The sequence below is a fragment of the Musa acuminata genome, chromosome BXJ1-3 (genome assembly GCF_036884655.1).
Source record: "Musa acuminata AAA Group cultivar baxijiao chromosome BXJ1-3, Cavendish_Baxijiao_AAA, whole genome shotgun sequence".
NCBI lineage: Eukaryota > Viridiplantae > Streptophyta > Magnoliopsida > Zingiberales > Musaceae > Musa > Musa acuminata.
The window spans coordinates 40,894,716-40,909,793 of NC_088329.1; the positions used below are offsets into that span (position 1 = coordinate 40,894,716).

The 15,078-nt window shown below is 35.9% G+C and overlaps 2 protein-coding genes across 4 annotated transcripts; both read left to right on the forward strand.

Moving 5' to 3' along the window:
• Positions 1-1,639: 1,639 nt before the first annotated feature.
• LOC135630927 (uncharacterized) lies at positions 1,640-4,350 on the forward strand. The gene is made up of 3 exons (XM_065138245.1): positions 1,640-1,787; positions 1,875-1,965; positions 3,980-4,350. The coding sequence occupies exons 1-3, from the start codon at positions 1,718-1,720 to the stop codon at positions 4,113-4,115; spliced, it is 297 nt and encodes a 98-aa protein (XP_064994317.1). The 5' UTR covers positions 1,640-1,717; the 3' UTR covers positions 4,116-4,350.
• Positions 4,351-4,930: 580 nt separating this feature from the next.
• On the forward strand, positions 4,931-14,342 carry LOC135630929 (protein EMBRYO SAC DEVELOPMENT ARREST 30-like). Of its 3 annotated transcripts, XR_010494188.1 has the most exons (12): positions 4,931-5,150; positions 5,598-5,777; positions 5,972-6,056; positions 6,539-6,606; positions 6,830-6,918; positions 7,019-7,262; positions 9,063-9,175; positions 9,417-9,507; positions 9,706-9,834; positions 10,585-11,138; positions 12,692-13,251; positions 13,563-14,342. XR_010494188.1 is itself a non-coding variant. In XM_065138254.1 (11 exons), exons 2-11 carry the CDS (start codon positions 5,625-5,627, stop codon positions 13,143-13,145), a joined length of 1,980 nt encoding a protein of 659 aa, XP_064994326.1. In that variant the 5' UTR covers positions 4,931-5,150; positions 5,598-5,624; the 3' UTR covers positions 13,146-14,342. The 3 variants fall into 3 exon arrangements, 2 of the variants coding, with proteins under 2 accessions (XP_064994326.1, XP_064994337.1); XM_065138254.1 differs by having other exon boundaries at positions 12,692-14,342; XM_065138265.1 differs by having other exon boundaries at positions 4,931-5,140; positions 12,692-14,342.
• Positions 14,343-15,078: the final 736 nt, after the last annotated feature.

Genomic DNA, 15,078 nt, shown 5'->3' on the forward strand with positions numbered 1-15,078 from the left:
CAAAGCAAATGCACTGAACTGTATCAAGTGGTGATGCGTAGATATGCATCACACTTGAGTGTGTTGTATACATATATGTATACTTAAAAGTTTGTTCTATACTTTCCTTTTGCACCTTCTATTCTTTGTTTTTTTCTTTGCTCAGTGGATCTTCTCGGGTTCCGTTACATCTCTTAGTATAAATATGAATTGTTGATCTAAAGTCCTTTACTACATGACTTGGACACAAACTAATGTTTTTCTACATAAATTGCGAGACAAAGAGGAAAAGAGAGGAGTAGTAGAAGGCAATGAGAAGGTGAAGGAGGAGGTGAGGCGGAGTTAGAAGAGGAGATTCAGCATAAGACAGAGGAGAGGAGGGTGAAATGGTTCATTGACTCAAATCGGTTAATAAAATTTTCTTAAGTAAAAACGATTATAAGAGGTATAATTATATGGTACATTTTCATTCAAAGATTTATTATACAAATATTTTCAATGCTTACCTATTTTCGATGCTTAAATTAATTATAGATGGGGCTATGAAACTCATACGAGATACATATTTGATCCTCCAACCATTACTATGTTTTTAGCTCTTGCAAAAAAAATTTCTCTCCCCTAAATTTTAAATACTCAATAAAGTTTCTTTTAAGATAATATTCGAAAAACAAGTAAGTCGAATTTAATTTTATCAAGTCAAATTAATGATTAAATTTGATCTTCTATGCTATTCTACTGGATTTAATGGTTGATATCAACACACAATAAACATTCAAAATATTTTATATTTTCTAAGGTGGGGTTGATTTAGCAGTAGTGATTTTGTTGACCATCTTGGAGTCAATTTTCAGCTATATGTTTTTAAATATTTTTCAGTTATTTTGATGTATTTATTGTTATTATCTCTGGGAATATATTAGGGTGATTTTTTGAAAAAAAAAATATTTTTTTTTTAAATTTTTTTAGATAATATTTTTTCTTATATTTTTTTTCATTTTGTGTATTTATTTTCTCTAGCATCCTAAATGTCATTAGTTGTTGCTAATACTCTCTTTCTTTGTTGTCATGGTGACACTACTAATTGTCAGACATCTTCTTTTCGACTATCTCGAAGTTGATTCGCTTTTGTCTTGTTGTGATCGTTATCATCCTCGTCACGTAACGAGATTCTACTCTCTTCGCCTTTCTAATTTAATTGTCACTTTCATCATATCGTTTAAAACTTTATCAGTGTCGTCCTATCATGACAATAATCAATGTTCAACCTATCAATGAAAAAAGAAAAAAGGTATAATATTAGAGAAAAATAAAATTAAAATTAAAGACATTGAGTCGAAAAAGATAAGAGTTTTTCAAAAAAATCACCCAATATAATAGCTGGATAATCTCAATATGATACATAAGATAAATATTATATAATTATTCATTTTTTTCACACTCATTTTACCAAAATTTGAGAGAATTTTTATCAAATTTAGATACAGTAATACCTGCCGTGAAAGAAAAATGAACGGGTTGGAAAAATACAATGTAATTTTCTTTAATACGGTATAAACGCGTGGGATCCGCTTCTTCCGAGTTTGACCAGGACACTTCGGTCAACGCGACGGTGGCACACGGTATTTAGCGAGTCTCCTCTTCCTATTTAACCGACCCCTTTCCTCTTCTACTCTTTCGTTTCTGTTTCCGCGGCGAACCGCTCAAATAAAAAGAGGAGAGGAGGTGAGAGGTAGCGATGGCGGAGACCCCGAGCTCAATTGAATCGATCAGGAAATGGATCGTGGAGCACAAGCTGCGGGCCGTCGGTAATTTCTTGAATATTGGGTTATTTTTCTCTCTGTCTCGCTCTTTCTATTGAGATTCGAGGGATCTGATGGGTTTCTTAAGTCTAGGGTGCCTTTGGCTCAGCGGGATAGGGAGTTCGATCGCCTACAACTGGTCGCGCCATAACATGAAACCCAGCGTCAAGATCATCCACGCGAGGTCTGTTCTTCCCTGCGCGAACAATTTCTTGTTTTTGTCTAATTATTAGAAAAATAGATCTTGTCTTGTGCTTAGTGCTGCTGTCGTGTGACGAATTGCTGCGAGGATCTAACGTTTTAAGAATTACGGGTTTTTTGTGTTCGGGTGATACGAGATCTGTTCGTTCGAATGGGCCTTCTCGAAGAAAAGTTTGGTCCTTGAATCGTGGGTGAGATGGTTTTATAACAAGTCTTGGGATGATATATGTTTATATGTATAGTTGCTGAAGAATATATGATCTTTACTTCCACTTCAACGAGACATTCATAAAAGCCAAAATTGCTGATCACGGATTGAAGCCTTTCTAATTTAAGAGGATCCTAGCCCGGATTACATTAAGGGATATGCTGGATTGGTGCCTGTCATGAAACGGCCATTTACTAGCTTATTGGGATTGGCAGTGTTTTTATGCATGTCCGTATTGCTATAATTGTTTTTGTTAGTAAGCCTTAGTCTTTTTACCAAAGTACTCAATAAACCATAGATGCAGCTTTCGTAAGGTTTATGAGAGCTTAGATGTGCTTATAGATATATTCACCTTCATAACAAAACTTAAGTGCTTGTCTAATTCTTGGTGGCTGAGCAAATAAGTAATAAGATTTGTCCTGAATAGCTATTTTATGTTTTTCTTTTATTTTAGTTTTTATAGTGTTCATAAGTAATTTCTTAACGTATGATATTTTTTACACTACTTTCTGAAACAGTTTGTTTATCAAGCTCCAGTTTCGGCTATTATTGCTGGATGGCCAAACCAATGAAGTTGATAAAACCTTAGATACATCTAAATAGTAAGCTAGCACCTTAATTTGCTTTGGTCAAGAAATAAGGGAAGATTACATGCATAGGAACAAGAATTTGTATCATATCCATGTCCATTATGGAAGGATTACATCAAGCTTGTTTGTAAACTATGTTAACCATTTTTCCCATGCATGGTGAAGTATAGTAATGTTTGAAATATTTTTATATTTTTGTAAGACCTTCAATCTGCAATTGCGTAGATCCAGTTATAAGACCATGGAATTTTTTTGAACATAGAATATGTGTGGTGTAAGGTGTTACAGTCTGTTTCATTCCCAAGAAAACGAAAGAAAAAAAAAATATTTACTTTCCTTTTCTTCTATACAAGAACAACAAAGTCATAAAAAGTTCATTTTCATTCACTTCTTAGGCACCAAATTAACCCTTGAAGAAAGAAAGGAACAAGAAATGGAAATGGACGTCTGTTTGATAACTACAGTTGAATTTTAGGTCAATAGTTAATTGCATACTGGCCATAATATAAGGAAGTCTATAAATTTACCTGAAAGTATATTTGGATCTAAAGGATTATTAAAAAAATTATTTGATGTGCCTTAAGAAGAATTAAGTTTGCTAAATATGTGCATTTTTCTTGCCTACCAAATATATCATGGATTGTAGAATCACCAAGAGTGTACGTGCTCTGAGACAACCTCTTATGGTCTAACCATCAAAAAGTCCTATATATGTTCCCTTTTAGTTGAGCCATCATTTTGTACTACAAACTTGATAGACACCGAATACAGGGTTTACTCTTTATATTATTATGCATTTAGTATACTGAAGAATATTAATATGTTCAAACGTCCCATGAACTTGGTATATACTGAATTCTGCGACGGACATGAACTGAAGCTCTTTGGACAGCTGCCCTTGAAGTTGCTTGCGTGTGATTGTGATGCACAGCAAATCATTTTGGCAGTTTGCAATTTTCTTCTGTAACTCATGTAACCATTAACCGTGTGATTTGATTTCTTATCATTTACCTTCTCTCGAGTTATTTAGAATATGTTATTATTCAACAAACATACACCCGTATAAAGGTATCACCAGAAGCTTCAACCTTTTTACCACATAGAATCTTAGTTTGTGCATATATCTTCAAGTTTCATCCTTCTTGAAGTGATTATAAGATTTAGTTTGACGCATATTTCTTGGTACATGTATCTTGCAGGTTGCATGCTCAGGCTCTGACACTGGCTGCCTTAGCTGGTGCTGCCGTGGTCGAGTACTACGATCATCAGTCTAAACCAGGATCAAATGTGGTCAAATATCCCAATCAATTCCTGGCACACCCACAGAAAGACTAGAAGCATTTGATGAGCCGCCCTCACCCTCCAATAAACTCTCAGATCACTCGATTTTTCTTGATTTGGTGATTATTCTTTTCTAATGCATTATGTGCAAACAATTGCACTAAAAATCATTATTTTCTGTAAAGGCAGAGTTCAGTTTCTGTCGTTGCCACAATCATTATATTGGCGTTGTCATTTTGATGCCTTTTTCTATTTACATTTATGAATCAGTTAAAGATGATTTAGTTTCCATGATCTCTACTATATCAATGATGATTTGGTGTATGCATGTAAATATATAGTATATCCATGATCTACTATATATTTTTTTATTTTTGAGTTGGTTCTTTGTGAACTTGTCCAACGTCACTGCGTTTGCATGCATGCATGCGGCTGTTTCACGCTAAGAGTCCATTGTAATTTTATTATTATTATAAATAAATGATAAATACGGAGTTATTATTATTATTATTATAAATAAATGATAAATACGGAATTTGCGCTCAGGATTTTTCGATAAACTATTATTGCAAATTAGTGTGCGGTATCGTATCGTATTATTACTATGATACATGCCATATGCTCACATTAATTATACCGTGGATTGCCACGTTAACGGATCAAAGTACTTTAGCTGTAGTCTAAGGATTAATTGAACGAAGAGAACGATGCTAAGCACGTGCATCTCACGGGAAGGCAATCTGAGCGCTGGAGCTCTCTGTGCGTGGGTGAGCCGGTTTATTTCTCGGTTCGATGACGGCCCATTCTTCGAAGCCGGTCCAGATTTTGTCCAATAAAAAATAGAATATGAATGCGGTTAATTCATCCGCGAACGCGCAAGAAAAAGGCAGCTTCTCTTGACGGCTTCACTCTCCATCCCCAGCCAATCATCACCGTCCTCGTCGTCATCTCGCTCACGGATGATTTCTAGGGCTTTGTTGTTTCGCTTTGCATCTCGAAAGCGGCGATCCAATTCATACTCTCACGACGAGTGGTGCTGATTCTTGTCGCAGATCTCGGCCCTGGGGAGACAAGACAGGGTTTGTCGAGGTTCCCATTTCCGCCTTCTCTTCGGTTCTTGAACCTTTTTGGTGCCCGATATGTGTTTCGCTCTCTCTATTCATCTGTTTCTTGGACCTAAAGTGGAACATTATCGGATCGGTGGAGAATCAAGGACCGGTTGAGACGATGTAGCCGTAAATCTTTATAAAACATGCCCATTCTTGAAAGAAACAAAAATCTTGACCCAATCTTCTTCCTCAATGCGTTCTTTTAAGTTTTGACTTCCAGGACTGAGACCTTGTCGCAACCATATGTTCTTCATTCATATGAATTATTTATACTTATTTCAGTAATTCGATCTTCATGGGTCTGATGCTAAAATTTTATTCATTGCCATTTCTCTGACAAGCAATACTTTCTCTGGTTTCATAGTGCAATTCATATTGACCGGATTTGTCTAATTTGTTTTGACATGTAAATCGGTAATCTTGATAGGGTTTGAAATGTGAACTCTGCTTTAAGATGTTCCATCAGAGCAAGATCAAGTTGGCTGCGCTCGTGGGGATCACATTGTCCGTGCTTTCTTTGCTTGTGCACATTTTTGTTGCAAATTATTCAGTGGGGGACTTTCTACGATACAAGTTGCAAGAAGACTACTTATACCCACAGGGACATGTATGTTAATACCACGCATCCAACTATCAGCATGTCTTATTTTACATTTTATTTTATGGTCATACTAAATTTGGTATTTATTTTTAGGAAGCGTCCTTTTTGACCTCACACTTCATCTTAAGATTTTCCTTAAAAAAAAAGCTTCTTGTTGTTTATGTTGGCTATAGTAGTTTAATCATAGTATACTCTTACAGAAACTTTGGCATCGAAGGTTGTGGGGTCCGGTGAGCTCCTTGGAGGTCTTGCAACCATATGCTAAGCCGAGAAATTTCTACCCTGGTATTGCATTTCATTATAAGCTTTGTTGCATTCATTTAGTAATGAGGATTGAAAACCTTGACTAAAGGATATCCGCTGAAGGCCATTTCTTGTTTCAGAGCTATTAAATGATATCTGAAGATGATATGCTTATTCGACAGCAATAACTGTATAGATCTGGTAGTTGCAAGTTCAAAATAATAATTTGGCCAAAACAACAAAGGTAAACATCATTTAATTAAGAAAAAAATTGAAAAATGCATCCCATATCATATAGGCAAAACTAGTTGATTTTGAAGTGATTTTATTTGGAGGTTGCTTTACGATTTTATCTAATCAGAATTTGGCACCTTTCAACTGGATTGATGCACTTGTGTGAAGAAAAAGCTTTTATCTTCTAAACTTGATACTGATAGTGTGGAATTACTTTAAATACAGTAAATTTCTGTTTTTTAATATTTCTTCTTGGCTTATGAGGTTCTTTGGTTTTTTATATGTCACAGTTCCAGGTCAGCAGAATGGTTTGATATATGCAAAAATCTTTGGTGGATTTGTGAAGATAAGATCTTCAGTATGTTTTTCCTTCTTCTAAAGCACACTATTTACTGGAATTAAGATATTGTCGTGACAATGCCAGATAGCACATGGTTTGGCATGTGTCATCCTTTGTGCTCTGCCCGTAAATAGACTCAGCAAAGCTTTGTGCCTGGTTTTAATACTTCTCGGAACATCCAGTGCATACACATGGTTTGGTAAGCACATGCTAATGTGTTTTTTCTTTTTTCTTTTTGCAGATTTGCGACCTTGTTGCTATTGCAAGGCTCTTAAATGCCACACTCGTCATTCCAGAGATCCAACAAAGTGTTCGTTCAAAGGGCATCAGGTCTTTCTAACGATGCTTTATGTGCATTTTTTGGTGCTCTAATGTCTTTTGTACTAAAGATGCATCTGCTTATTGCTTTTATTTTTTTTTTGCATACCAGTAAAAAATTTAAGAGTTTCTCTTATCTTTACGATGAAGAACAGTTCATAGCAGCACTTTTAGATGATGTTATTGTTATAAAGAGCTTGCCAGCAGATCTGAAGGAGGCTAGGAAAAGGACAAAATTTCCTACAATATCACCGAAACGATCAGCTTCCCCAACTTTTTATATCAGAGAAGTCTTACCTAAACTTAAACAATCAAAGGTTATTAGGATGCTAGTTTCTGATGGAGGATGCCTTCAGGTATAATTCAAGTCTTCTTTTTTTTCTAAAAATTTTATTCAAATTGAAATTGGTTTTTACCTCCCTCCATAAACTAATACATCTGAAGAATTAGACATGTCCTCTGTTTGTTAGTTTTCTCAGAACAATAATGTTATCTTAGTTCTTGGAAAAGAAGAGGTGCATACAAAAAGTTTCAAGCACCTCTTGTTCCCGGTTGTTACAAATAAATAAATTAAGTAAAAGCTTATATGATATTGTGAGCTACCATTTCTGTTGACTAATGGAACTGAAGATGTCACATGCATGACATCGTTAAAATCTTTGAGACTTTTTTCTTTTATATAATCAGACAACCTAACATACTGATAGTTGGTTTTCTGAATAGAAATTGTACGCTGAGCACTTTATGCATTTTCTTCTACAATATCATGTAGAGCTGATAATACCCCTCAAGTATTGGTCTCTGGTTCCTGAGAAAGCATTTTTAGACAAAAAAAAGGTCATGAAAGCTAATTCAGATAAAAGAAGGCGCACGGCTATGTTGTAACTCGAGCTCCTGCAGTCAGGAAACAGCTTTGTACAATTATACAGTAGATATTAGAAGCACATAGAGGCAAGAGACATGATGAAACATTAATTCCTCTATAGAGTGTTATATCAATGAAGTAAAGTTATGACATGCACCAACTGAGTGGATGTACTCTTCAGTGATCCTCAAGACAAAAGAGTGAGGAAAGGTTTGCATCTCTCTCAATATATATATAAATATAAATACATACATACATACATACATATGGTGAGGTGCTAAGGAATATTTGCACATAGAACTGTGGATTGCATTACATATGCATCTTGTATGTGAGCTGTAAAAATGGTTTACCTCCATCTTTACTGGGTTTTGTTGTTTAATCAATATCCAGAAGTTATAGGCCTTTTAATAAGTAGACTACTAGTTTCATATAATGCTTTTCTCCTTGAAGTTTTTGTTCATGTATGATTAACTAAGTTGACAAGAAGATTTTTTAGTTTGATTTAATAGGTTTATAAATATTGATAAGTGATTGTCTTGTTCCGGAAGAATATTAGTGTCTATTTTGAACAAAAACTAAATAAATGTTTTAAAATTGAAAGTTAATGTTTTCTCATTAAAGGATCTTTCTACCCAGCCTTAGGGTTGGCACTATACAGAAGACTTTCAATAACTGTAACATAATAACATTGAAACTCAGGTGGAAATATAAAAACACTTTATGGCTATGGCTGATTTTGTATGTAAACAAATGAAAAGTCCTCTTTGTAGAAGCTTTCTACAAAAAGAAAGAAGTAATATAAATATTACCAGACCAAATGCAACTATTAGCATCAACAGCACCAGAAATATAGGTGTAAACCTGTTATTTGGGGCTGCATGTTCTTTGTTTCCCAAGAGCATTAGAAAGAAAAGAGGCAGAATATTTCTGCATGTCTTTAGGAAATTCATCTTTTAAGAAAAGAGTAACATATCTGAAAAGAGTTGTATTTTTTGTTTCAAGTTCTAGGTCAATCTGTTGAAATGCCAAGGAATATTGTCCTAATCTGATAATTTTGATGGGCATATGTATGGATCCTCAAGGAGGAGGCACTTGATATGGGATGTTTTTTTGACAACAAAAAATCTTGTACCTAGCAAGAGAATAATGTGAAAAGATTACAATAGAGTTGCATGTGAAATTGAAATAGGTTTCTCTGTTCAAATATTTTGGCTTGTTGCAAAACTATTTTCAGTATTCAATACCTCATAAGTCTATTTGTTTTTCTTATCCATTCTTGTTTATGTAGCCTATCCTTCCATCAAGCTTGGATGAATATCAGAGACTTAGATGCAGGGTTACCTTCCATGCTCTTAAATTCCGCTCAGAAATTCAGGCACTTGGCAAACAAATGGTAGAAAGGTATCACATGTTTGCTAAATCATGAATTAAATGAAATAGCTAAAGCTTTATTCCATAAAAGAATAGAATTCTTTGTTGCATACATATAAGGGATCATTCATATTTATTCTGTAAGGTTGTGTTTATGAACTGGTGCCTGTATTCCGCTCTCAAAATTTTTAGTCAGATTTGTTCTTGCCCGACTATTACAAAGTTGGAGTGTGCTTAAATATGGCCAATCTCAAATTAAATGTCATTGCAGGTTACAGGCAACTGTTGGTCCGTATCTATCGTATCATCCAGGCCTTGTCAGGAACACCCTTGCATTTCATGGTTGTGCTGAACTTTTCCAGGTTGGTGGCATTTAGAAGTAGTCTCAGTGCCATAAGTAGTATGTGGTTTGTTTCTTTTGTATCTCATTCGTTATTTTTATTACAAAGAAAATTCATTCATTGTTTAACTCATTAGTCTGATATTTGACATGCTGGATTCTAGTATGTCGTGCATGATTTCATATCTACTTGACCAGAGTGCTTCTTGACACTGGATAGGATGTTCATACTGAACTCATTCAGCATAGAAGGAAGCAGCTGATAAAACAGGGAACAGTTGATGAAGATCTTATTGTTGATTCAGTTTCTAGAAAGACAAATGGTTCATGCCCTCTAATGCCTGAAGAGGTGAGTTTACCCATTCATCTCCATTATGTAATATTATCTTGCTTAAATGATGCTAGGGCAAATATGTTTTATTTCTAACTCCAAGATAAGAAAACTTTTAAATTTCTGGGATTGATTTTTTTGTTTCTAATTCTTTATATTTTTGCTAAAAAGTTTAGGGCATTGCTGGAATAACTGGTTCCATTTGCACTTCTGATCAATCTTCAACACTTTTTATTATCTTGTGGTTCACATATTTGGTTGTCTATTTCTTGGTCTTGCTGTCGTGAAGTTTGAGCTTCCCGGTCAATTGCTTAACCCTCCAAGAATGTTTGAGAGAACTGACACCTTCCTGGTCGACCTTGCCTGATCCATCATAAATGTCTCCTTTGTCTTATCCTCAGCTGTTATTACCTCTACCTTATTTAATTGTAATCATTTTGGATCGCACAAATGATTTATAATGCAGGTGAGTAGTATTTGTTGAGCACTTAAGAGTAATAAAGCAAGGTTAGGAAGAAATTCAATTTAAGGCTTTGATTTCAGATGAACTGTGAATTTCTAGATTCCAGTAGCATCTTCTATTAGAAATTTGAACTTTCTTATTTGTCCTCTCTATAAGTAGATGCAATCAAGTTGCTCAATATTTCACCAGAAGCTACTTTAGCTCGCTAAATGTTATTTTGAGTGAAGTTAATAATCTTTGTGTATTTTCCATGTTCTAACAAATTTTAGATGTCTATGTTGAAATTTTAGCTTGAATCTTTGCAGGTTGGACTTCTTCTTCGAGCAATGGGATATCCACCAAATACCGTAATCTATTTGGCTGGTTCTGAGACATTTGGTGGGCAGAGGATTCTAGTTCCATTGCAAGCCATGTATACAAACTTAGTAGATTGCACATCCTTATGCAGTAAGAAAGAGCTGTTAAACTTGATTGGTCCTGAATATCCTCTTACTTCAAATCTCTCTCAGCCTCCTCCAGTGAAGAGTGAAAAACAACTTATTGAGGAGTGGAAGAAAGCTGGGCCTCGACCACGACCCCTTCCTCCCCCTCCTGCAAGGCCCTTTTACCAGCATGAGAATGAAGGTTGGTATGGTTGGGTTGCTGAGACTGATATAGAGCCTGAGTTTTCGCCTTTGGATCTTAGGAAGCAAGCACACAGGTTACTCTGGGATGCTCTTGACTATTATGTTTCTGTTGAAGCTGATGCATTTTTTCCTGGTTTTAACAATGATGGTAGCGGATGGCCTGATTTTTCAAGCTTGGTCATGGGGCACCGACTATACCAAACACCTTCTGGAGTAACCTATCGCCCTAGCAGGTAAAGTTCCTTATATTAGTTTGTTCCATTTGAGAAATAGAAGAAATTATTTGTCAAAGTAGCATTTTTATCTTTTGCAGTTCTCAATGATGCACTTGTTTTTTATTGGATCTTTCTTGCATTAGATCTTCTTCCTGGATGATCATAACCTTGCTGCAGTGTGATGCAGCAATTACTCTTTCTGACACTTCAGAGACTGCTGGTGTTCTCTTCTTTTTCTTACAGCAGAATTTTTATTAGGTACAATAGGAGCTGTAGACCAACTTGAGAAAAGCTCCATTTATCAGGCATTTACATATTCATCTAGGGAAAACAATATTATGCTAAACTGAAACTAATTCCCAGCAATTGAGCTGTCCGCTTTCTAATAATGATCCTTCGATTGACCTAAGCTTTAAATAGGATGTAATTGGATTGACGGCTATTTTTCTTTCTATAAAAAATGTGCTGCAGCATCCCTTCCCCCTTTTCTTTCTTGCAACCTGCTGCTGCTACAGCATGGTTAGCTGTTGTGCCAAAATAGGGTGCTGGTAGAATTTGTTAATAGTAATAAATGAATTGAAAAGAAAAAAGGAAATAAAAGAAGAGAATGACTTGAGGCCTTGCCCTCTGATGACCAACCATCTCCAGCATCCTCTCGTTAGCAGTTCTGTTGGCTCAGACCTAAAGAGGGAGGTGACTGCATAAAAAATCTGTCAGTTTGATGACCACCATTTTAAGTAAATATAGACTGGATGGTGGATCATCAACCAAGCTGCACCAAATTGGCTGCAAACTAATGTTTCAGTAAGCCAGTTCATGTGCTTTGATTTCTTTGAAACTTGTTTGAAAAAAAGGGCTGCTATGCCAGTGATTTTCCTGTTGAAATTCAAATCGTTGATCTTTGACCATATGTTTGAAAAGATTTCTGCCTAGTCTCTGTAAAAAAAGTATGATCAAGACAATCCTAGTAATACTTGGAGTGCACTACAAGGGTTAAAGTGAAATTTTTTTTGTGGTATTGGACATGGTCAAGTGTGTACAAATTTCAAGAGAAGGGAACGTGGGTTACAACAAATATTTGGCAGGATTGTTATTAAAAATCTGGAATGTTTGATAGCTGAACTCTCCCTTTATTTTATCAAAATCTTGATATCTATGTTTTCTTTGTATGGTTTCCATGGTGGTTGACATATTGCAACTGTGTATTATTTGTTTTGTTGCCTAACTTAATGCATTTCTGAAATTATTAAACTTTCACCTACCTAAATTCTCTTTCCAGAATTTCTTATTGTGGATAGATTGTTGTATATAAAGACAACTAATTTGAATTATGATAGCTTCTTTCCATATCTGCTAAAAGAGGCTCTACATGGCTATTTTCCATGCAAACCATTTGAATGAGTTGGGGCAACAAATGAATTTGACATCTTTTAGAAAATCTGGTCTGTCACAGACAACGTGCCAAAGGGGTGTGATTTGTTCATTCTTGTAGATTTTATACTTAAAAATTTAGAGTTGAGACAGCTGCGCTATTTTCTAATATGTACACTACTGAGTTTTGCTTCTTCCAGGAAAACACTTGCTGGGCTGTTTGGCTCTGTACATGATAACTTGTATCATCCAACACACAATTGGATGCAACTGGTGCGGGATCATCTTAACAAGAGCTTGGGTATTGACGGACTTCTAGCAGGGGCTAAATCATCAAAACCTGCAAATTTTCTTTCCTACCCTTTCCCAGAATGTGCCTGCCGAACTTCGAAATCTTATGACATTCCTGCACATGTGATGAGCAGCAATGGTGAGATATTGTATGGAATTGAGGATGAATGTCCTGAATGGATGGTTCGTGGCCTAGCAACGGCTTCCTTTAAGACAACTGGTGCCAAAGATGAGGATGTTGACGAGATCGAGTTGCTGGAAGATGACAATGAGACAGACGGACAGTCTGAGTCTGATAATGGAAGCCGAAGTGACACAAGCAGATCCATGGAGCATGATGAAGAGATGGATCTAGATGATTAAAACATAATAGTGAATAGAGAGATCCAAATTTGAAATTGGCTCTTTCGGGATGAGTTTGAAAGCTGTTTGTCAAGGCTGTAAAGATATAACCAAAGCTGCAATCACTGTGAGTATTCTTCTTCCGCAAGCAGATCGAGGACACATGCTAAGTTGCAGTTGTGGAGTGCTTGTTGAATGTTCGGTCTCCATATACAATCTACTACAGAAGTTAGCCTTAGCATTCTTTTTGCTCCTGCCCTCTTTCATAAATTCCTTATTTTAATTTAATCTGTACATTTTAGTCTGTATCTTTATGTACATCATTCGTTAGTTTGGGGAGGAGTATAAAATTTCTTGAACCCATAAAGAACCAGAGATATAAACCACTTTCTGATCTTTGGACTACCAAAATTGATGCTGCTTGTTTCACCTGTGCAGAAAACCAAGTTTGGCTCCTCACAACTACCTAGTGCTATATTAATATTTCATACAACTCTACCAATGCAGTAACATGGCCATGTGCGTAATCAGATGAAGATTTCATGGTCCTGTGACATCTGATTTGAGTATGATGACAGCATTGTTTTTGCATTTAATGCATGTTTTGATGCAATTCTTGGTCTATTGATGTTCGTATGGCTGAAATCAACTCCTTTCTCACCATGCTGTGAAGCTGGCTGTTGTATCTGCATTGACCAGTACTCAGCTGGATCCCCCATTAGAGTGAAGAAGTATCTTGGTGTGTGCAGAGATTGTCACACGGCATTTAATTTTATGTGCAAGATTGTTCCGGGGGAGATCATCATCAGAGACACCAACCAATATGTTTCATTGTTTCTGAGAATGAGCATGTTCTTGTGGAAATTACTGGTGACTTTGTGAGGGATCAGGATGTACATTAGGATACTGGTGACTTGTTTTTATTAATAATATCACCAAACATTTTCAGCAGGAGTCACAACCTCAGCTACTTGAAGATTCTTCAGATCCGCTGACTGAAGTTACAAGGGATTCATTTTCAGTTTTGGCAAATCAATGAAACACAAGTGTTTTAAGACGTAAGGAGTATTCAGAAGTATTGTTGCTTGGCTTCTCAGGATTTAATCATTTCTCTCTTGTATGAATTATTATTTTTTGCATTGTTGAAGAAGAGCATGATTCCTCTTGATTCATCCTTCCCAGATAAGGAAGCAGAGATCATGAGGTATGTCAATTCTACTTTGATATGTGAAATTGCATTTTCCTTCTTAAATTGTCTTTCAAACCTCTTAAGTTTGTGCCAGTTTCATGTTTTTTTGCAAGTAGAAAAATATTGGTAGCACCTTTCAATTGTGGCTGGAGGTGGAAGAATGTTGAGAGGTACTTTCAATCCTAAATCACTCTCAAAAACTAGCTTGCTACTGATTGAGTTTATAATTGACCTCAATATCTTTAGGGTAATCACCATGGATAATTGACCTCGATGCCTGGATTTGTTCAAGCTTAAATATCTCTCTGCTGAGTGAGGTTTTCATCAATAAATTTCTTCATGCTTTTTAGTTTCTCCTCATCAGTTAAAATAATCATATGATTTTTTCAGGTGATCGAAAGATAAATTAAAACTAATATTGAGGAAAAAAAGAACTTGTGAATTCATCAAATTGCTTTAATTAACGTTGACCTGCAGGAACTTTGGAGTCATGCATGAGTCATGTGGGGTACTTCTAAGGAAAATTTGACTATATCTCCAGGAAGAATGACCTTGATTGCAACTTTAATCTGTGTTTACCTTAACCTAAAAAGAGGATTACATGGTACAGCCCAGCTCGACCAGATTAGGTTTCATCACTAAAATAGTGAGTTCAGACAATTGCAAAGTGAGTTGGTGTTCAGAATCTGCAGGTCATAACTCGAAACTTTGCATGTGAGCAGGGGACACAAGCGCACTCATTCAGATCTAATGTGACCTTCTTAG